General features: G+C 36.6%; 2 protein-coding genes across 4 annotated transcripts in view; both read right to left on the bottom strand.

Moving 5' to 3' along the window:
* The window catches only part of LOC6031690 (growth factor receptor-bound protein 2), a 110,388-nt gene extending 99,223 nt beyond the window's left edge, over window positions 1-11,165 (bottom strand). Inside the window, exon 1 of the mRNA XM_038253910.1 lies at window positions 11,017-11,165. The gene's annotated coding sequence lies outside the window, so the exon portion shown is untranslated. The remainder of the gene's footprint in view (window positions 1-11,016) is intronic.
* Window positions 11,166-13,800: 2,635 nt separating this feature from the next.
* Window positions 13,801-21,350, bottom strand: LOC6031693. Of its 3 annotated transcripts, none has more exons than XM_038255046.1 (5): window positions 21,143-21,350; window positions 20,953-21,087; window positions 15,916-16,811; window positions 15,548-15,853; window positions 13,801-15,450 (listed from the first exon to the last, which is right to left on the bottom strand). In XM_038255046.1, the coding sequence occupies exons 3-5, from the start codon at window positions 16,511-16,513 to the stop codon at window positions 14,573-14,575; spliced, it is 1,782 nt and encodes a 593-aa protein (XP_038110974.1). In that variant the 5' UTR covers window positions 16,514-16,811; window positions 20,953-21,087; window positions 21,143-21,350; the 3' UTR covers window positions 13,801-14,572. The 3 variants fall into 3 exon arrangements, with proteins under 3 accessions (XP_038110974.1, XP_038110975.1, XP_001842430.2); XM_038255047.1 differs by having other exon boundaries at window positions 21,156-21,350; XM_001842378.2 differs by having other exon boundaries at window positions 21,160-21,350.
* Window positions 21,351-23,135: the final 1,785 nt, after the last annotated feature.

Raw genomic sequence — 23,135 nt, 5'->3', positions numbered from 1 at the left:
ACATCAGCAAACCTTCTGAAACTTGGCACAGAGATACTTGACAGTCATATAAAGCAAAAAACATCATTATCTCGAAATGCATATTCTTTGAAATGCTTAAATTGTATTGATTGTTTTGGTTTTCTTATTTAAAATCGGATGTAACATCATAAAAGGGCTGTATCTCGAAAACTACATCAGCGAATGTTTTTATTTTTTGCACAGAGATGGGCTATGGTGTAAGGAATCGATAGACCCCAAAATCTCAGATTGCATATTTTTTTTCATAATAATGGTATTTTGAGCACCGTGGTCACTCTTCGACATTATCTTCAAAATAAAATCCGAATAATGCTCATGTTTAGTTAAAGTCATATCTCAAAAACGGTGCACTTTATCAAAACTTCGGCGAAGTAATAATTTATTGCAAACTCGATTTTACATTAAAAACTGTTGTTTTTTTTTTAGAATGCCGTTGTTATTTTTTCGACGAAAAACAATTTCGTCAAAGCTTTATATTTTGTAAACTGATGGTTGTAAAAGAACTGGGCAGATGAAAAATACTTTTTAAAACACTTTTTGTATTCAAATGTTAAACAATGGCTTGTAATTTCAATTTGGTTTCTACGCGGGACTTACACTTACTATCAATCCAAACGTTGGGTAAGTGTCAGCTCTGTGTAAAGAGGGTGTTAAACTTAAAAGTGACCCCGCTTGTTTGACAACAGTTGGTGCCAAACCATCGAAGTTTCAGTACATCCCGATTTGAAACATTAGGACTAAAAATCATTTTTTCACTAAACTTTTAAAGGTCGTTCCTTAGCAACCATGAGTCCGATCAACAAAATATAAAAAAAGAAACTTGTTCAAAATTTTCTCAGATCAAAACAATATAGTTTTTTCGGGTGCATTCTTTCATGCATTATTCATAAATGTCAAATAATTGAACATTGTCTACGCTCGCGGAAAGAACAGGGGTGACTGAAATTTCAGAAAAGATTTCGTGTTATTTAAGTATTTGGATATTACCCAATGTTTGTGAAAAACAATAAATAAAAGTTTTCCCATATTTTCCAAGATATCGTCGACTGAACTTGGGGGGCTAAATGAGAAACACATAGAATAACTCAAAAATGTTTCAAAATGTTATCCAAGTTTTCAACTATATCAACTTTCCTTTCTTCGAAATCCAAACCCAGTGAACCACCCTACCAGCTATGCTGGCATGCCATGGGCCGTGTGGGTGTGTGTGGTGCAACATGCGAGGGACACAGCACGGCACGGCCACTTCTTCCTCGTCGTAGGGGGTTATCTCGTATACAGTTGTAGACCCGGAGGTAGAGGTATACATTTAAACGTGTATAACAACACCACATTCAGACGACAACCAGAGTTCCGATTTAGACTGCACAGCGAAATAATTAAATTCTCAAGATTATTTGGATACTTGCAATTGTAATGCAAATTAGGATGCTTATCAATCATAAAATTAAATAATGTGTGGAAGAAAAAGAGTGTCAAAGCAACGATATTATTATTTTTGCCTATTTCAATAAATATTACAAAAGATGAACGAATAGAAAACGAACTAATATTATCTTTTGAATGGAAATCATGTAGTATATTATAATTACAATTTTTAATTGTAATTATTGAGAATAAATTTGAACATGTTGATACTGAAAAGACCAATAAACATATAAAACACAATAGCTTATAGGACCTTTTTAAAATAACTTTAGAATTCTTCTAAACCATAAAATTTCTGACTTTAAAAAAATCTATATTTTCCAATGATCTAAAATAAATTTAAAATTAAAGTTTTCATTGCCATCAACAACTCCCGATTCATCTCAGCAAATCAAAATCCTCGTCTCTTTTGATAGTCCCACTCAATGGTATTAGTACCGTGGGCCCGATACGGGAATGATTCAACACACAGCTATCAAATACAAACACACCGGTTTTAGTCAGAACCGACGACGACAACCGCAGCAGCACACAGCCCCAAGAGATGATCGGTTTTGCTACACGGTCGTCGTCGTCGTCGTCGTCGTAGCGGCTTCTGGGATGGCCTGCGGGATTGTCCCTTTCGACGGGAGTTGACCCACCACCAAAAATAACGCAAACGATCGGGTTCAGGCAGAGTTACACTCAGTGGCGTGAATTAGCTGAAATGGAAATTATAACATAAAACTAGGCTGGCTGGTTCTTTGTCCTTTTTGCCTTTCTTACTAAAGAAAGGTATAGGTTTTACTTTAAGCCAGGACGTCATTTCCATCTTCGTAAATATGTCGATTCAGCATAAATTTTCATCGGAAAAATCGCCAAAAAATCACACTGCATTGATTTTCGACGCTCTATCGATTCATCTTGACAGAACTCGTCTATCTCCAACCCTCGAATTTTGAGAAAATAAATTCCGTGGAGATCGAGTGATGTTCGTATGTGGTAAAATTTTGCCAAATTTTGTGTCGCGCCGTTCTCAGCTCTCATAAATCCGATTTCGATTCTTCTAAATGCAGATGAAAGCTAGTGTGCTGAACTTGGGCGAGTTGCCGCTCAAATTTCGAAACATCCATCTGTTTTCGGATGTGGACAGACTTTTCAACAAAATTCACAGTTTTCAAATGAAAATATGGTCAAGATTTTTCATTTTAATATCTTTTATTTATCTCAAAAATTGCATTTTTCGAGCTCTACAACCTCCCAAATTTTCGTCCAGATTCATAATATGGTTCTGGAGTTAGAGCCGTTTGATTAACCTACCATAAGAAAAAAAATCCCTAAAAAAAGGTAAGCCCACCTGGTGACCTTCGCCAACATTTTTCGTTTTTAATTTTATTCGAAATTTCTTCCTACATTCATAGTACAGACCATGAGTAAGCATCTGAAACAAATTTGACATCGATCGGCAATCCCGAACAATTTTTATAACGATTTACTTTTTGCCTTTCTTACTAAAGAAAGGTATAGGTTTTACTTTAAGCCAGGACGTAAATATGTCGATTCAGCATGAATTTTCATCGGAAAAATCGCCAAAAAATCACACTGCATTGATTTTCGACGCTTCGTCGCCAAGTGGACAAATTTTCAAGTTGAGCTTCGAATACTGGCGCTAGAATGCTGGCGCATGTATGTTTGGCTCGACTTATACTCGTTTGTAGTAGCTTGTCTACCGATGTTTCCTTCAACATGTAAGATATTTTAGCTTTTTGGTTTCTTTTGCTCTATCCGTTTTAGCTTAACTGTCCAATGTTTATGCAAAAACTTTTGTGACATAGGACATTCATCCGGATATAAACAATTTGTTTCCCGTGTGCTCCTGAAATCGCCTTTAAGTAGGCTTAATTTTGTCGTGATTTCGAAAGTTTATTTAACAGAGTTCATTGGATTCCAATAGGAGCTTTCTAAGCTTCTAAGCTTTATATCGTTTTCAAAGTTTTCAATGCTCGCGACGCCAATGGCTATCTACCTAAGGTATTGCGATTGAGTGTGTAGTGGTGCAGTTGTTAAAATAGCTATCTCTGACTCTCTGACTTTCGTAGATGCTGAATGGCAAGCTTCCCGCTGTGCGGTTAACTTGTTCCTCGGTTTTGCTTTGTTCGGTTTTTGGGCTCGTACCAAAAATTAAAAACAAAAATCGCGGTGTACGTCGTCACCGGCGAACCATGGGAAGCTTGCCATGCTTACGTTTGTCATAAACGCTTGTTTGATTAAAAATTTGTACGCTTAAAAATATTCTTTTGGTGAAAATTGCGTTTTCAATTTATTTTGGAAAACACATCATTAGTAATACCTTGCTTTCTTCATAAGATTTTTTGTATCAAGTCGATGTTATGAATTGAAAGAAGTTATATTCTTTAGTAAGAAAGGCTCTATCTCACCCCTGGTGGGATTAAATCGGGTTTTACAATCTAAAACTGTATTCCATATCATCTCACAACAAAATTCGATTTTCAAAAAAAAAACTTTAAAACATTATATTGAAAATCGCAAGTATCCGATTTTCTCGTTGAAAATATATGTTCTAATATTCGGCCTAATTATGAGCTCAAGCTCAAATCCGGATTTTTTCTGGTACTTTTGTACCCGAACCTCTCCGATTTCAATGAAACGTTGTGGACATGTTATCCTAGGCAGGCTTATATAAGCAATTTTTGTGTAAAAAAAACGAAACGAAACTATTGGCACTACGCCCCCCGGGGCATGGCCTTCCTCTAACGTGGGATTTCTGCTCCAGCGCCTCTGACGAGACAGGAGAAACCGGGACCGACGTTTTACTTCACCATCCGATAGAAGCGCAGTGGATAAGGCGGGAATCGAACCCGCGTCTCATAGCATCATCGGGATCGGCAGCCGAAGCCGCTACCCCTGCGCCACGAGATTTGGAGCCAATTCTACTCGAAAATAACATTTAAGATGGGCGTAATATTTTTGTATTTTACATTTTTAAAATGAGTGTATCTCAAAGCCGTAGCATCAAAAAGTGGTCAAAGACAAACTTGTAGAAAATTGGACGAGCTTTCTGAAAAAAAATACACTCAAATAAAAATAAACGCCGCTTCTATGAGATTTTTTGATTTTCAAGTTTAAAAGCCAAATTTGAAGGTGATGTCATGATTTTTTTCATTCAAAATGTTTGAGGAAATAGCCTAAGATGTTACAAAAAGACTGACGACAAATGCAGGATGGTATGTCCCTCCTAAAAATAATATAAAAATCATTTACTAAAACTGTTTTTTGAAAAGTGGTCTAAACGTCAAAGTTTTTAATAACCGATAGTGGGAATCAATTCGCCAGACAATAGAGAAGAAAAGCAACTCGCGACAAAATTTTGAGGCTAGGAATTTTGATAGGTATGATTTTCATAAAGTATTCGCCTCCTTTTTTCTCCCTCAGAAAACCTGGGAACGAGGTAGCGGTCAAACTAGGCCAAAATGTTAAAGTCACTCACAAAATGAACTTTGAGTGATTTGAGTTCATTTCTGACGTCACGGTTTTCTCCTCTATAGGCAAGAAAACCGTGACGTAGCAAATGAATTCGAAGAACTCAGCATTCATTTTGTGAGTGCCATTTGAGTGGTTTGACAGGTGTCAAATCGGGACTTAGCATTTTTTTGAATTTGGATTTGCTTCCGATTGCGCAAAACGTCATAACCCGAGTTTTTTTCGTATTAGTGCCCGTGTGCTTCTGGCCGAGTTCGTGTACGTGCACCTGACCACGTAGGTGTTCCTGGTCGTTCCCGTGACCGTGCTCTAGGCTGTTTCCTTGTCCGGACTCCTGACCGTGTTCGTGCCCGTGCTTCTGACAGTTTTCGTGTCCCTGGCCGTGTAGGTGCCTGTTCCTGGACTTTCCCGTGGCCGTGTCCTTGTCGTGATCCTAACCGTGTTAGTGTCCATACAAAACGGAACAGCCGGAACACAATTTTAATTTTTAATGCGAAGTCCCGGCACTGACACCTGTCAAAAAAGTTCATTTGGTTATTTACCTTTGAGGTTAAGTTCCGAGCTTTTCTCCTTTATAGAGGAGAAAATCGCGACGAAATGAACTCAAATCACTCAAAGTTCATTTTGTGAGTGACTTTAACAGTTTGGCCCAGTTTGACAGCTACATTGTCCCCAGTTTGCTGTGGGAGAGAAAAGGAGGCGAATACTTTATGAAAATCAAATCCTGCCAAAACTCCTAGACACAATTTTTGTGTTACAGAGAAAATGCGTAACGTAATTTTGGAATGATCCCTCTTTGTTTACATCTACCATGTAGCATGACTTTTTCTGGTAAATGAGATTTTTTATAATCAGTGGTATGGGTTTTATTTTAACTAGTTTTTGACTTTTTTGCTGTAAAATTGTATGTGGTTTTAAGTTTTGAATAATTATAAATGGTCGAAGATTCCAAATGTCTAGCTCTTGATCTACACAAGGCATATGCCGTTTAAAAAAAGTTAAAAAAAGACTTTTTGAAAATAATTTAAAATTTAAACATTTTAACGATATACCGAGTTCTGAAGAGCTTTTAAAAAACATATTAGTGTACATTTTTACGAATAAAATTGATAAATAATTCTATGGCGTGTATCTCGAGTAGGTCGAGAGCTGGAAATTTGGCATCTTCGACAAACTTTCATGAAATGGTCTCCTCCACAACTTTGCCGAAGACACCGAAGCCTATCCAACAAAGTCAATACCTTTAAGCAAACAATTTTATTTTGATTTTAGATTTTTTTTTTTTTGGTGCTGAGTGTACGCCGATATGCTTGTATGTGTATAGTACACGATTAGCCCGAACTCCGGAACTGCTACAGAAGGAAGAGCGAAAATAACGTTTAAAAGGTGACAGTTCCTCATACCAACTTGGGATCTGGGGAATTTCTACCAGGAGCCGCGGCAAATGAAAATTAGCATGTTCCCTCGTATAGCAGTCTATGTAATTCTTGCGGATGGGACTTTTGGTCTAAAGGGTTATTTACTCACTTCTAATAAAGTTGAACCATTTTGTGGACTGTTCAAATGGTTGATTTTCTCTTTAAAATTTATTTTGGTTAATTCATGATAGAATTCAAGATCTTACAAGGAATAGAACAACATTCGTCGAATTCACTCATTCGGCTAAATGGCCCACAACCCTCCTTGGTTTATCGTACTAGACATCGGTTAAAGAGAGGACTGAACCCGGTGGTGGCCAAAGAGGACAGGACCCGTGGGGAAACACCCTATTAAGCAGATACGCGAAAAATATGAGCGAATAGAGTAGGGCGTACCAGTGTGTACGGCAACATAATGTATTGGCCCAACAGCAGAGGAGAAAAACAAGCAAGAGAAAGAAAACAGCAGCAATAATAATAATAACCTCGCGCGCGGGGAACCAGATTGGCCACGACCGACCGGCCTGACCTGGCTCTGGCCAGACCGGTTCTGTTGGGACTGTGCTGCAGTTGGTATTATACCTATAGGTTGAGGTTTGGTGTGCGGAAATTTTGCTTAAATTATTTTCGCCGGGTGCGGAGGCGAATGAACCGCGGCATAGCCGAGTCGTTTTAGTTTAGGTTTAGTTTGCATTGCAAGTTATGGAAATTGGGCAGTTTTTGATTTGCTCCCGTGCGGAAGTTTGACGCGGTGGGAATGTAAACTATAATGGGGTGGAGGAAGAGGTTACCAGTGCGTTGATTTTTATGGTGGAAAAGATAGGTTAATTTTATTCTCCCGTTTTCTTCGGTTTAGACGTCCAACAAACATGAGTTTAGGGCTAAGAACATAGTTCAGTCACCGACTATTGTTCGTTAAAAAGTTATTTAAAGAAAAAAGAGAACATGTTTAATTAAAAAAAAAAAAACAATTTTAGACAAATCAACAATTCTTCTAACATTTTCCTGTTTGCATTTAGATAGAAATGCTCAAAAGTTGCACTTTTCAATGCTTTAATGAGTTACTTTTAGTATAGATAAACAGACCATTTGTGGAGTTTTTTTAAGATCCAATAAACCTAATTTTCTGTTTTTGCTTTTTGGGTGTTTTTTAAGTACCCCTGAGTCAGGGGGCCCTGACTCAAGACGGTTTCAAAAACCCTCAAAAAGCAAAAAACTGGAAATTTGGTTATTGGACCTTTTCAAAAAAAATCCAGATTTCGTCACTATAGACAAGAAAATTGTGAAGTCAGAAATGAACTTTCAGTCAGGGTTCTAAGCTGATAGGGTAAATATACAATTTTTCAGTCCATTTCTATTTTCTACACTCAAAGTAAAAAGTATCCTTTTTTCAAATTTACCCGTCGTCACCCTTTAAAAGGGTATCGAAAATGTACTGAATTTGACATACCCTTTTAAAAGGGTGACGCCGGGTGAACTTTAAAAACGGATAGAAAGTATCCTTTTTGAGGATGGAAAGTACCCTTTGGAGGGATACTTCTGACTTTGAGTGTACCATTACCATTACAGCTTTCTTGAAGTGTTTTGGTTATTTCAAAGTTAATAATGAAAGCTTAAATAAAAATGAGCAAGGAAGCAAACTCTCCATTGTTAATTTTAGCAAAACAATGCAAACGGGCTGATGTGCGTTCGTTTGCTTGACATTTGTACAAATTTCTCTGTAAAACTAAAAAAAAACAATACCATCAACTTTTGGGCATCATTTTTCTGGAACATTTTGCTTTTCGAAAAAAAATTTAGTAAATTAAAAATGGCGAATTTTCAAAATTTCTTACGCAAACTCAATTTGTCACTTACATCCAGGGTTGCCAAGTTGCCAGATAAATCTTGAAATGCCACACAGAAAAAAAATCATGGTAATGTTACATCTGGGAAGGGGTACATCTTTTATGTCAGAAAAAAGGTGTAATTTTACCTCTGGAAATGTGTAATTTTATCACTTTTCTGGTGTAATGTCACTTTTTCAGTCTAAATTGACGTAAAATTACACCATAAAAGAGGTAATATTCAACCTTCCAAAATTACAGCTTCCAAATTTACATTATTTTTTTCTGTGCAGATTTTTCAAGTGTCAGTCAGAATAAAGATTCACCCTTCTCTTTGCTAGATTTTGACAGATTTTGTCAGATTTTTCACTTTATGCCCATTTTGAACAACTTTTTGATTAAAATGAACGAATTTAATTGGAAATCAAAAAAATAAGAACGTGTTTTTCTTAACGAAAATGCAAATTCAACATTTTTGAAACCATAAAATCAATTAAATCATCTGAATTCTACAAACATTAGAAATAATTTACATCCTCCCTCTCCTTCACTATTTAGAATTGTCTGCCAGATTTTTTATCGATACTTTGCCAGATTTTAAAAATTGTGACCTGGCAACCCTGCTTACATCACTGTTTCAGGTACTGACAACATACCTCGATCTACTTACGATAAACCAATTTCAAAAATGCTTACACGCAGAAAAATAAGGCATATTTGAATCATCAAAACGTTTTGTTGATTTGAAAATCAAGATTTTTGTTGAATCAACGCTAAACGTCAAAGCTACTTTTTCAAAACAACAAAAGATTTTTGTGGAATCGAAAAAATCAAGGTTTGTTTCAACGCAAAATCGGCGTTGATTATATAACAGAATTTTTGTTGAAGCAAACCTCGTACAGGCTGATTCTACAAAATATTTTTCTGCGTGTAAGATTGGTCATTTACACGTCATTAAGGGCACACTAAAAACAAATGAAATATTGTTTCAATTTGAAGAAAACCGAAAATTAGTGTCGGAGGTCACGGTGACTTTTATGGCTTTTTGAAAACTCATCCGAGTTATGTTTATTTTTCCAAATATTGTGCTTTGTTTTGTATCAGCAATTGACATGCCAAATTAATCATCATTTCATTATTTCCTTATTGAAAAGCCGAACCAGCCTTCAATGAGCTATAAAAATGAACAAAAATTACCATTAAAATTAAAGTACATAAAAATGAAAAAAAAGTTTATGGTTTTTCCTCAAGAAAAAAATTGCGATAGAAAAAAAAAGGATTAAGTTTCATCAGAAAAAAAATGTTATGTTACCTCTAAAAGAGCGCATACTTCCAACTTTTTAGGTACACCGTAAAAAATAAGTAATACGGCTGCGTGTAACAAGCCTGTGTTATTTTATTAAATTGCATGTAAGGATGTAATCCATCACTATGGAAAACCTACTTAATCGGAACGTCAGATTGACGTAGAGAATTGTGCTTTAAAATCTTTATCGGTCTGATAGTCGTGCGGGCTAAGGCGCCAGTATCTCTGTGCTGGGTTTGAATCCCATCGATTGAAACTTTTTTGTCTGTTCAGAAAAGCGTAAGGTGATGTGCATGCTTTTGCATAGGACGATTTCATTAAATTTGAATGAATTTGGGAGTTTGAAATTTCTCCCAGAACATTTCATTTCCTTTTATAGGTCCCTACTACCAATTTGTTCTATTTCCACGGAAGGAATCTGGAATCCAAAATTTCACCTTATTATTTTTTTTCTGATATTATGAAACTATAAGATTAGTGGCGTATTTCAATTTTCTCGAATTATGATATTATACTCTGTTTAGAGGCCTTACATGATAAAAAGTAAATGTACTCTTAATTTTTTTTACGCTATCCTTATTTTCACTTTTGTTTAGAGTGGTACTATCATTCTTACCCTTTCCTACAGTTTTATTGCTGTTTATGACGTCAAATCAAAATTGCGAAAATGATAGTGTTAAAAACCCCGGCTTATCACTGACGTCACCCGCGCGACCCTCGAATCGATCATGCGAAAAAGCACAAAAAAACCTTTCTCTAACTTCCCAAAACCCCAAACAGGTTCAACCTGACGGCCACTGTGCGCCACAAACACCACCAGCACGCGCCACCAACACATCCATAAACGGGATAGGTGCCCTCACGCACACCATCGCAAAGTCTCGAATCAAATCGCACAAAAAGAACCCCGCGCGATAATGTGAGACGAAAATCTATCAAAGGAAAAACGAGAATCTTTCATTTTTCGCAGGTACACACGCAGACTGTCTCGTTTTCTCCTCAGAGTTAAAAATATAGCAAAACACACGATTTCATTCATTTTCCACCCCCACCCACACATGCGAACCGGTTTCATATTTTTTTCCAGGAAAACCGGAAGGAAAATGCACTGTTGTTGGTATTGTGGATTTCGACGAAAAATTCTTTCGCCGCAACCGCCTCCACCATCGATGTCATCATGAATGACCGTCGTCGCGGGTTCAAGTGTGTGTGTGCGTGACACACGCCAAGGGGTGATACTCGTTTGACACTCACTCACTGTGTTCGCGTGTAGGTGTATGTGTGTGTGTGTGTGCCCGACACCCGCCGACGAACTTGCTGGAACATCTCTCACACAGAGAGGGCCCCTCTTTCCTTGATTTCCATTTTTGGGTGCATTTTGATTGACTGAAATTCCTCTGAAAAATTTGCACACAAAATTACGCACACAGCGCCCGATGATTAACTCCCATCGCCAAGTGGTAGTGGTGCACGCCCTTGTCACGCTCACGAACCCTCTCCCGTGTTCACGAAAATAAAGCAAAAGAAGAAAACACACCGACTACTGCGATTGCTGCTGCTGCTGATGATCGAAATGGCCGAGAAGCCCAACTCCCAACACAAACATACACACGCACTCGCGGGACGACACACCGTGACACACGTCGTAGCTGGACTGCAAACCGACACTAACTGATTTGGTGGGCCGGACAGGGCTGCCAGCAGAACGGCTCGATGTTCGGGGCTGGTTGGTGGTATTGGTGACGGGACGCTGTGTGTCACGATGAATGAATCGCGATGGCACGACCACACGCGCAAGCAGACGGGGTGGGGTCGTTGGGTGGTTTTCGCGTACGCCACTGGCCTTTGTGAGGGGTTTGTTTTGGAATCATGTCAGTTGTGACGGTATTCCAAAATTGGAAAAAAAAGACATATTTTTTGAAAACAATAATCTAAAAATTCTATTTACGCAGTTCAGAGTGTAACTCAACATTTCTCAGAGCGCACAACCAACATCTTGATGAACCTAGATTTGTGTGTTTGGCAGCTAACGTGAAAACGTAAACAAAGGAAAAGTAGCGCGCAGAAAGTGTCCGATCGAGCAACGGAGTGCGAATACGAATTTTCGGACAGTGTGTGGTTGGGAGACTTCGATCCAGATGAAACGGAGTGTTCTTTATTGTTTTTTTTTTTAAACATCGTGAAATATGAAAATTTAATTTAATACAAATACAAATATACACGCTGTTCATTTCGACTCGCTTGAGGAATATACAACTTTTGGTAAGTACCATGTTTCTTAATTTCATTCAAATGTTATTCGAGATCAGAAGTACAATTTAAATGATATGATTGAATGATATTTCATTGACATTTCATTATCATCTCATACTAAACAATATAAATGGCCCAATGGGAGTTTGTAAACAAACATTCTATATTCTGCTCATTTTTAATGTTAAATTTTACTGTCGTGAACAGGAAAGACCATGTGCTAGAATAATATTCTAACATTTCTACTTTGCAGAATGCTATTGGAATTTAATTTCCAGTAATAAAATATCTTAAGGCTCTGGAAGGCATCATTCCCGATCGGCCATTTGGTGGCCATGTTTGTTTTAGAAAAAAACATTCAAATCTTGATTCAGAATGTTTCTATCAAAAAATGGTTTTCTTTGTATTGTTTGTAGAAGCATATTACACATAGTGATTTTTTTACATTTCAATTTACTATTTCTGGACCTCGAAATCAGAAACAGTCATTGCCCCAAAGTGGAAGACACCTTCTACGACCTTAAACACTGTAATATTGGGTCTGCCTCGGTGGAGTCGCTGGTAGGCAGTTGGACTCACAATCCAAAGGTCGTCAGTTCGAATCCCGGGTGGATGGAAGCTTAGGTGTAAAAAGAGGTTTGCAATTGCCTCAACAATCAAGCCTTCGAACACCTAGTTTCGTGTAGGAATCTCGCAATCGAGAACGCCAAGGCAATGCTGTAGAGCAAATAATTTGATTTTTGATTTTTTAAGATAGCACGACAAGATAGAAACTACTTTCATATGTGAAGTGAAAAAAATGCACGGAGTTTTTTTTCAGATTTCGTTGAATATCTCAGGATTGAAATCTATTTTTGGAGATTTATGAAGGTCAAAAGGTGAAGCATTGTGAGCTGCACAAAATGGCTCAATTTGGCCCAAAATGTACATACGACAAGTTAGCATTTTTTTCTAATGACGGTTTCACTACCCGACAGACGGAAATAACTAGGGAATAACATGTTTTGATATTTGAAAATACTAGGCCAATAACATTTTACTGTTATTTATAACGGATCGGATTAGTTGTTAAAATAACAAAAAATAATAACAAAGATTTGTTCGAAGAATAACTAAAAATATTATTGGTTTGTTATTACAATAACAATCGAATAACAAAAAATTCATAACGAAGAATAACAAATTTTGTTATAAATAACATAAAATGTTATTGGCCTAGGATTTTCAAGTATCAAAAAAAAAATTGCCAGGTTATTTCCGTCTGCTCGGGTAATGTAAAAAAAATTTTTTTTCAAGAACATTCCTTAACATTTTCTGTTATTTCAACAGTATTTGTTATTGAAATGGCATGAATTATGTTATTACCGTCTGCCCGGGTACGGAATTTTGACATTTCGGGCGTGCACCATTCGTAACGCCATCTTCGCTTAAAAATCTGGATAGAGATAAGATAACAAAATAAAGTTAGAGCACTTTATCAAACATTCGGGAGTACTTTTCGATTGCACATTTTAATCAGCTCGAATATGTTTTTTGCGGATTTTGCATGGATTTTGGCTGAAAAGATGTCTATTTGAGTCCATTTGAACATATTAAAAAATATCGAAAACAAAAGAAAATACACTCAATTTGGGAATCCAACTTTAAGTGAAAAAAAGTTAACCCTGTACAATCCAACCCCGTCTTTAGGCAGGCTTCGATCTATAAATTCGTCAAAAATCAATTTTTCAACTTTGACTGTGTTTCTTACTAACATTTTCGCTAAGTTATAAAATTGAAAAAGTGACTGTAAAAACATGAAAAAAAAAACTAGATAGGCAAAAGGTAATGATAGGAGGTGGTAGAGTAATACTATCAGGACAAACATAAACCAATCCAGATAAATGCAAATTAAAATAATTAAAAATGATATAAGAAAAATATAAAACAAGTGAAGTCAAGTTATTCGTAGAACAAAAGTTGCTCAAAATGACCTCCTGAACACGGGAAAAGTAAATATTCGAAGTAAATTTGCAATGCATGGACATACAAAGGCATTTCTTTCCAGCGCAAAACAAACTCCGAACGCTTACCTTATTGCCAGAGCTTGGTGCCGTCCAACAGTATAGTTTCAGATATATATTTGTCAAAAATAAATCATTCGTAATAGAGTGTCTCTTCTCTTTGCATCGTATAAATATGTAAAATAAATTTGTAACAAGTTTTTTTTTGTTATGTCTGCTCTCTGTTGCCGAATTTGTTTGGTTTGATCTGTTTGGTTTGTTTGTTTGTTGGTTGGTTCGCCGTTAGCAAGCTTCTGTTCTTCTGTTCTGGTTGATTTTTTTTTATTCTTTTCTCTCTAACATCAATTAATGAGCATCGTCACTACAAGCTAATCTTTCCACTAACGACGTGATCTACTAGTTGTTTATTTTTTGGTGTTGGATTTGTTACTCTAAGTTCATCTAAACAGGTGCAGGTTAGTCTCTTGATGTTGTTTTTTTTTGTATTTTTTTTTCTTTGTTACTTTTTTTTTAGTTTAAAACGTTAAAGCGTCATCACTTGAATTGTTTTACAAAATGTTTTGTTGTTTCTAGTACATGTTTGTTTTTGTTGTTTCGTTTACATTGTTTGTTGTTTGTCACTACTGATACACAAATTATTCGTATGTGCGTGTTTTTGTGGGAGTTTCTCCCGCCCTAAAAAAACTGGCTCGCGGTGCATTAAAATCTTTTCATTGCTATGCTTGTGTCTATAGTTTCACTACGCTTCCCTAAAAAATTTGGCTAGATTTCACTCTTGTCCTGCGTTTTTCTTTAAATTCTTCGCTACCATTTAATAATCGAGAAAAATTTAAAAACTTAATGTTCTTCTGTTAAGGCCTTCGAAATTTCGTTTCTAACTCTGCTGCTAATGTCCTCTCTACTGTTGCTGTCGTCGCTGGATTTCAGCTTAAAAATTGATATGTATTCTGGTTTCGTTTTGATTATCTTGGTCAGTGCTTCGCACTGCTCCGGTGGAAGCTCTAGTACAGCATCTATCAGCGGCGCTACGCCCTGGTGTTCCTCCTTGGAAGCGAAAATGATGAACGCCGTTTTGATGCTCAGCTTGAGCCCATTGCCGACGCACAGTCCGTCCGTTTGGTTGAGGCTCATTTTAAACTGGTCCTGAACCTTCATCGTACCGTACACTTTGAGCAACATCTCGGTCAGTTCGCTGCCCGGAAGTTGTTCCCGTTCGGCTTCGGCCGCAATCAGCCGAACCAGATCGACGTCACTGTCGCAGAGCAGTCTCAACTCGTTGAACGCCTGTCGATCTTCTTCGCTGGAAACGGCCTGCAAAATGTCGAACAACCTCTCCACCTCTTCCGGTTCCAACCTGAGCAACGTTTCGATACAGAACTTCAGCCCGTCGATCGTGATCGCCTTGGTGTCGGTTCGATCCGACGCGATGACCACGTTGCTCTGCAGCGAGTGCTTCACGATCCGCAGCCCGATGTCGATTGCGCGCGAGTCGTTGTTAAAGTACTCGCAGAAATGGTCCTCGAATCCAAACAACTTGAGCGCCACGATTGCGTTGTTCTTCATCATCAGTTCCGCCTGTCGGATGCTGATAACCGTTTTGGTCCAGAAGCAGATGGAAGCGGCGTGGGCCAACCTCGTCTCGATACTTGCGTTGTAAAAGTTGGAATGCATCGCCGACAGGGTGTCGCATATTACCAGATCGCTGATAATGTTACCTAAAAGAGCAAGTTTATTGATTCCAACGAATCGTCACTGTGGTAAACTCGAGAAGAATGGGCCTAGCCAAGCTAACAAAGGCAACCTCCAACTCACCAGTTTCATTGATAAAGTTGCACACCTTGAACCCGGTCGCGATACTATGGCTCGTGGAAGCAACTCCCGAGAGAGCCGAGATGTGCGGCATCGTTCCGAACGTGAGCACGTGCGCCGTCAGGCTAAGCCACGCCGTCCGTGACTCCGAATCACACAGCGGATTCAGCGACTCCTGGTGAGCACTCTTATCCCGTAGCACGTCGATAGACCGTCCCGTCGCGTAGATCGCCGACCCCACGCTGGCCGCTATGAACGGCGTAGCGATACCACCAGACAGAAAGATCGCACCCGTTGCCCCGGCGATTCCTACAACAAGGTGACAGCAGTTCAAGACCACGTGACTCTAACGAAACAGTACCGAATCTTACCAATGATTCCGGTAGCGATGTCCAACGCCTTAAAGTAGTAGTTCTTCCAAGCGGGCGTCTTCCCGATGTCATACTCCACGTTCTTCAAATTGGTCGGCACCAGCTTCCCCTCCTTCGGGTACATCATCTCGGCCGAAGGATACTTGTTGTTCTTCAGGAAATCCTCAAAATCCTGATACACCCGTCCAATAGAATCAATGTACTTGGGAGCCGTTTCCGTCGATTGCTGAAACTGGAACCGAAACAGCGGCACCTCGTACAGCTTTCCCTCGGCAAACAGCTCGATCGGAACGATCGTCAACCTGCACGGCACACTTGCGTGAATTCCGCTGTACATCTGCTGTACCAGCTTGTCAATCACTTTCTTCGATTCCTCATCGTAAAAGCACAACTGTTCCATGTACTCGAGCTGTAGCTCTTCGTCTGTCCACTGGTTCGGGTCCTTCATCGTTAGGGACAGGCCATAACCGAGTGTGTTCTCCAGGCTGGTGCCCTGCAGCAGCTGGGGTTCATCTCCCCGACAGCTGCCGCCTCGGTTCAGGAACTTTTTCATGTTTTCTTGGGCTCGGTCGATCCAGTCTTCCCGGGAGATCTCCATCTTGGTGTGACTTCGTGGATAAAGCGAGATTCAGGGGGGTGCAAAATTCTCACAACACTCGATTTAAAAGCTCGCTTCGTGATACTACAGCTTTTCTGGGGATAAATCCTATATAAAACACTGTTTGTGCACAGATAAGACCGATTGCGCTCTTAGTTCAGATGACGAATCGGAAGATAATTAAATCGTAGGGTTATAAGTGTGAATGCTTCTAGTGGTGATCATTGGTAAGCGCTCGATGGTGCCACAACTGCAGTGGAAGTCATATCAGCGGGGGCGTACGGAGTTGGAGAAATGGCTGAAAGATAACAATAATCATTTTGATAACAAGATTGGTCCCAATTTGTGACAAATATCGCGAAATTATTTAATGTGTTCATAAGGAGTTAAACTGTCTTAAGTAACACCTTTTTAGAGTACCTATCATATTAGGCTGGTTCAAATTTGTTCTATTGCAGGGTCAAAGTGTATGGGCGATAGGCTCAGTATCTGGAATATAAGCTCGATTGGATGAAAACTCGAGCAGCTCAAGCCAAATAAAGGGGAAAGTTAATTTTTCAGCGATTTAATCATCATTATCATTTCTAAGCAATCTGAGCTAGACAACTATCACATCAGTTTTTTTTAAAAAAGGTCCAATAAACCAAATTTCCAGTTTTTGCTTTTTGGGTGTTTTTGAAACCGCCTTGAGTCAGGGGTATCAAAAAACACCCAAAAAGCAAAAACTGAAAAATTGGTTTATTGGACCTTTTCAAAAAAAAAACTCCAGACATATACATGACGAAATCCAGTGAGCAACCACTGTCTCTATCCAGTTCCAATCTTCATAGGCGTATAGCCTAATTTGGTATAAAAAAAATGAAGTTGTGAGCTTCTTACATACATTTTAGCCCTGTAATGGAAGGCAAAAAGTCAAAATCGTTCCATTTGAATGTGTATATTAATTTTGACCCTTTACAATCGATAGTAATAGGAAATTTTCAAACAAAATCCGAAACTGAAAGTTAACCAGCAAAACTTGGTTTCCAAATCACTGATTTTAATTTCAAGTATCGAAAAATAAGCACTCACAAAAAAAAACATTATGCATCATTTCAAGGGGTTTTTGATAACCTTAAAAAGCAAAAAAATATTTTGCTGGAAAATTTATCAATTTATTACAAAAAAACGACGTTGAAGTTGGTCACAACTTATTACACCCAAATGATAAAAGCTTTCAAAAAATAATAAACTCCAAAAAATATCTGATCATTGTTCTTAATAGATAAAATATGCTCAAATAAGTAAATACACTCCTCGAGCGAAATTGAGATCTCTCACTAAAAGATAATAACTTGGCTTAGTGATTTTTCACGTTCAAAAATTGCAAATTTCACGGGGACCTCAATTTCAAAACACCAAATTTCACGCAAATTTCGTGGACCGAGAAACTACTTTTCATGCTTCATTATATATTATTCTTCAATGACCATAAAAAAAAATTGTAAATTTGAACGAGACACAAACAAAATTCTCCTAATTTTCAAAAAAAGATTACACGTAGTTTCTGGATGGGCTCTAAATATATTTTGAAATAAAATAAATAAAATAAATAAATAAATAAATGTGAATTTTAAATCAAAAGAAAAAAATACTTTAATTGTAGCGAAATCAAAATTTGTATACAAAATGAAAACAAAAACAATAAAAAAAGTTTTTTTTTTAAACTTTCACGGGAATTATCCACCCAAAAAATCAAATATCGTTAAAATTAAACAGGACTTTTTTTTAAGTTTTATTTCTAATAAAACAAATCATGATTCTGTCAATTCCTTTTGAAACTATACCATTCACATAAAATAGCAGTAAAATTGTTACTACAGCGAATGCAAATATTACCTACTAAACTTAATAAGTTCCTAAAAAAATTGAAAAATCTTAACAATTCTTCAAATGTTGAATATCAAGCTTTTCAATTGAAAACTAATAAAATTTACTTAAATAGTATGTATAGATGAAATATTTATTTTGTTGTTATTTTGAAAAAAAAAACAAACATGATTTGAGAAAATTGATAAATTTCTCGAACTTCACGCCGTCCACGAAATCGTCAAAAATCACTAACCCTATGTTAGTAATTGAACAAGGGTATTCACTCACTTAATTCTACAGTAGTTCATAAGATTATATTTATTCCTAATTGAGTTAGACAAATCCTTTGAGAAAAATCGTAACAGTTTCACACAAACATAACATTTTACGGGATTTCGCGGAAAAAGCCAAATTTCACGAATTTCACGCTGTCCGCGAAATCGTGAAATTTCACTAACCCTAATAATAACATATATATCAACCATTAATAGTTTAGAATCACAAAAATGTTATATAATTATATACTGAGTTACTTTTGTGATATTCTCTTGATATAAAAGATATCTGATAAGCTTATCTTAACTGTAACTTGTTAAAAATTTGAGATAATTTTTTTTTCGCAAAAAAGCCGAGGCCACACAAATTTCTCAATAAGGTCACATGTCATGTGACATTACATGTCATTAAATTATTTTTGAATTGTTTACAAGCTCTCGAAATTTTAATTGATTGTATTTGTAATAATAACCCAACAGATTTTGAAATTTTGAAATTGAAATCCAAAAACTTTGAAAATTTTACTACAATCCAAACTGCCGTTCTACGCATAATTGTCCCATGTCAGTTTTGGACGATTTTGACTTTATGCCATTTTGAAGTTCAGTCTGATGTGTACTTTAAGAAAAACACATAAAATCTGGTACTTTGTTCGGAAACTCATCAAAAACAACACCAAGTCTGTTTGTCCCATCGTTGAACTTCTACGCATAATTGTCCCACCAAGTATTTTCTTACACGGAATCATTAGTTTTACTAAGCACCTGTTGTATAGCAAGAGAATCGCAAATAAGGGTGATAAACTGCTAACTGGGGTGATTAGGGACACATAGGGCGAATAGGAACCCACGGGACAATTATGCGTACACGGAGAAAAAAGAGTTCCCAAAATCGTGAACAAGCGTTCATGAAAATGAGAACCTCGAACAAAGTGTTCAAATCCCATGGTACGATTTTGAAAAACGTACCATGAAATTTGAACACTTTGTTCGTGGTTCTCATTTTCATGAACGCTTGTTCACGATTTTGGGAACTCTTTTTTCTCCGTGTAGAAACACAGAAATCGGTCGAAAAATTTCAATCGCGTTTTTCTCAGTTGCACTTTTTTGAACATAGGACAATTATGCGTAGAACGGCAGCAAAGGTCTTGGAAAAAACACTTCGGATAATCGAATCGAGCTCAAGTATGGTCCTTCACTCAAAAGTGAATTAGAATTTTTAAAGTGAGTTAGAATTTTTAATTCAAGATGGCGTCCAAAACGGCGGTGATGAAATATTGAGAAAAAAAAATGCAATTGATAAAGATTCAAATTTGTTTAAATGGGGTTGCCGAACTTAAAATTAAAATTTAAAATATTTTTTTTATTAAAGCACAAAAAATAAAATGTTTGTCTTTCGATTATTCCAAGTTCTATACAAACGTTCGGATAATCGAACTTTGGAAAATCGAAGCTTCGGATAATTGAGGCTGCATCGCTGAGTTCAAATTGATGCATTTTTTATGTTTAAATTTCAAAACCGAGGCACATATGAAATTTTATAAGTTGAAATTTCACGAAAATTTCTATGGTCATCCTTAAAACTACCTGATAAATAAAATACAAATACATATCAAGTTAGTAACTTCTGGATGATAAGACAAATTCTAGAGTTTTTTTTAATAAGTCCTATAAAAATATGAAAAATAATACTTGATAGAACCTTTAAAAAGAACTCCAGAATTGTGTTTTTCAGTTCCAAAATGAAACTGGCGGAATTTTTTAGTGAACTTCAAAAACATTACAATCCTGAATTGAAAAAAAATAAACTTGAAGCAGCTTGAAATAATTCATTTTTGATAATAAAATATCATTTCATAGGTCAAAGATACAGTTTATCTCTTGCTTTTGAATACCTAAAAAATATGTACCTCAATTTCTTTTTTCAAATGTTTTTAAAAGGTAATATTTTAAAAATATCAAAGTCTGTTAAAAATTCCCACCATCTGGCACCACTGGGTGCCATTGTGGCGCGCAGTATACAGCACTGCTGCTGATAGCGCACTCAAGGAGCCAACACAAAAGAAGAGTGATAGTTTCTGTCTGCCCCAGCTGCTTGCCTGCCTACCTGCCTGCCCCTGGGTGCCTGTAAATTTGGTTTTGCGGGCGGGCGAAAAATCAATAAAAACCAATCGATACGCAGCAAGTTTTACATGCTGCTGACCTTGGATATCTTTTTGAGATGCTTATTCTAAGAATTTTTCTGTGTTGATGAGCTCAAAACAATGAAATGTTTCTAAATTTGTTATTAATAAAGGATTTCTTCGTACTTACATGTTATAATTTTACAAAAAATCAACAAAATGGGGAAACATATTTTGTGTCATGTTTAACCAATCCTCTTTCCTGTATTACGCCTTCAATTTGCTGTTTTCACCACTTTGGAAGTAAAACTGCACCACTGTGTAACTAAAAAGCACAAATTTATACGGGTTACTGTTAAGAAATACTTTTAAAAAGTTACATTTTCCAACTACCAACCCTCCAGTGGCGATGGAACACGAACGAATGATGGGCGTTTTTTGCTGCACCAAACGAAAATGACGATACACAGCTCAATCCACCTTCCACCACCCAACCACCTCCTCAACCCCCTGACACCATCGATTGGGGGTGTTTGTTTTGATGTAAATGCGCCTATCTCTACACGCGACCGAAGGATGGCGGTCATGAGGGGAGGGGTACGAAACAAAAACAGACATGCAGGCCTCAGCTTCGTGGATGAATGGTCCGTCAGCTGTTCAAAACAAAGAAATGTCAGAGGGCGCGCATTATGTGCTGTCAGTTTGACAGCGTTGCGTTACGGAAGTTATGGAGAGCGTTTCGTGCGTTATGGAAACGCATTTGGAAGATTAAGGGACGTCTTCGCCTAAACGTGAAATTGGTACCAAATAAGAGCAAATCTAGGTTAATTTTAGTTTTTTATTTACATAGTAAGGGAAACCCTGAAAATAAAGATTGTGAACGTCTCTATAAATTATTTCTGAGAAAATTACAATTCGATTTTTTTCTCATTAACTGTGTTGAAATCAAATAAGTATTTTAAAACAATTTATTTTTTTTTATTTTTCCAAATGAAGTTTTCCAAATATCCTCCTATGCGCCATTAATTTAAAAAAGTCGTTTTTCTGTCAATCGATCTCGTTCAATTTACAAATCATTAATTTCAAAAATGCTTTAAAGAATTAATTTGAACTTCTTTTTCTTGCTCTATATCAAAAACAGGGGACTTTTGCAAACTATTCCGAAATTTCAACGTGATCTGTAAAAGATTATTCTTAAAACATCAACAAAAGAAATGTTTCACCTTTTTTCAAAATCTAATTTTTAATTTTTTTTGTTTAAAACATTACACAACTCCACATTTTTAAAGTGATGTCAGCATGAATGTTGTTTGATCATAACACTGTGAAAATAACGTTTAAATTAGCATCAACTCTACGTGGCAAAGAATCGCAGCAAAATATATTTAAAAATACTCTTACCTATTCCAAGAAATTTATCCAAAAAGCATGACATTTTACGTAGATTACCGATTCATACCCGGTAATACGCTGTAAACCCTGTAAATACTTAGATTTGCTTAATCTAAAAACTAAACAATCATAAATTCAAATTATGTATGATTCATTGAATCTTAGTAGATTAGTTTTTGTATTTTTTTATTCATTATATTATTATTATTGTACATTCATCCATACAAATCTCCATGCAATTTTGAGGAGCTGGTTAAGTTTTAAATATAACTTAGAAAACAAACTATCACAACTTCTTAATATATGACAACATTTGCAATGTAGCTTGAATATTAAAAATTTCGACTCAAAATATATATTTTGTACATTTACCTAACAATTTTGTAGAACCCCTTCTTAAGGTTGTATAAATTTATGTGTAACTATGTAACAGCCAAAAGATTTCAAAATTTCTTTGAATTATCAAAAATATTGTTCAATTTTTTATCCTTTTTTTTATTTTTGGTAAAATTATTTAAAAAACTAAAAATAATTATGAAAAAGTAAAAACACAGACACAGTAAGAGAGGCAAAAATGGATAAAATAAGGTGAAAACCAGTCCACAATAGTTCGCTCTCTAATGCTTAAATTTTATTGTTATTTATTTTTTTCATTATCATTTTGAGCAAGTTCTGTTCAATATATACCATTATCATTTAAATTGTTAAAAAATGGAAGGTATAGGCTGGGATACTACAAAATACTGCATACTTATTTTTACTAAAAAATAGGTTATGTTAGGGTCATTCCATCTCAACTGTGCACGAAAAAATGCAAATATGAAAATTACCCTCTCCGATCCTGCTCAAATTTGGCAAAGCTGTTGAAAGGTACAAAAATGGAGGGGGTGGTTCGAGATTCTTGCATGTTTTGATAGTATCAACAGCCCTGCCAAATTTGAGCAGGATCGGAGAGGGTAATTTTCAAATGCTGTTCCGCTT

This window comes from Culex quinquefasciatus, chromosome 2 (genome assembly GCF_015732765.1).
Source record: "Culex quinquefasciatus strain JHB chromosome 2, VPISU_Cqui_1.0_pri_paternal, whole genome shotgun sequence".
NCBI lineage: Eukaryota > Metazoa > Arthropoda > Insecta > Diptera > Culicidae > Culex > Culex quinquefasciatus.
This window is presented reverse-complemented; position numbering and strand designations above follow the sequence as displayed.

Coding starts and splice junctions, on each gene's coding strand:
- LOC6031693 (XM_038255046.1), bottom strand. CDS start 16,513: ATGGAGATCTCCCGGGAAGACTGGATCGACCGAGCCCAAGAAAACATG. Junction 15,854..15,915: donor CATCGCTACCGGAATCATTG/GTAAGATTCGGT, acceptor ACCTTGTTGTAG/GAATCGCCGGGGCAACGGGT. Junction 15,451..15,547: donor CAACTTTATCAATGAAACTG/GTGAGTTGGAGG, acceptor TTGCTCTTTTAG/GTAACATTATCAGCGATCTG.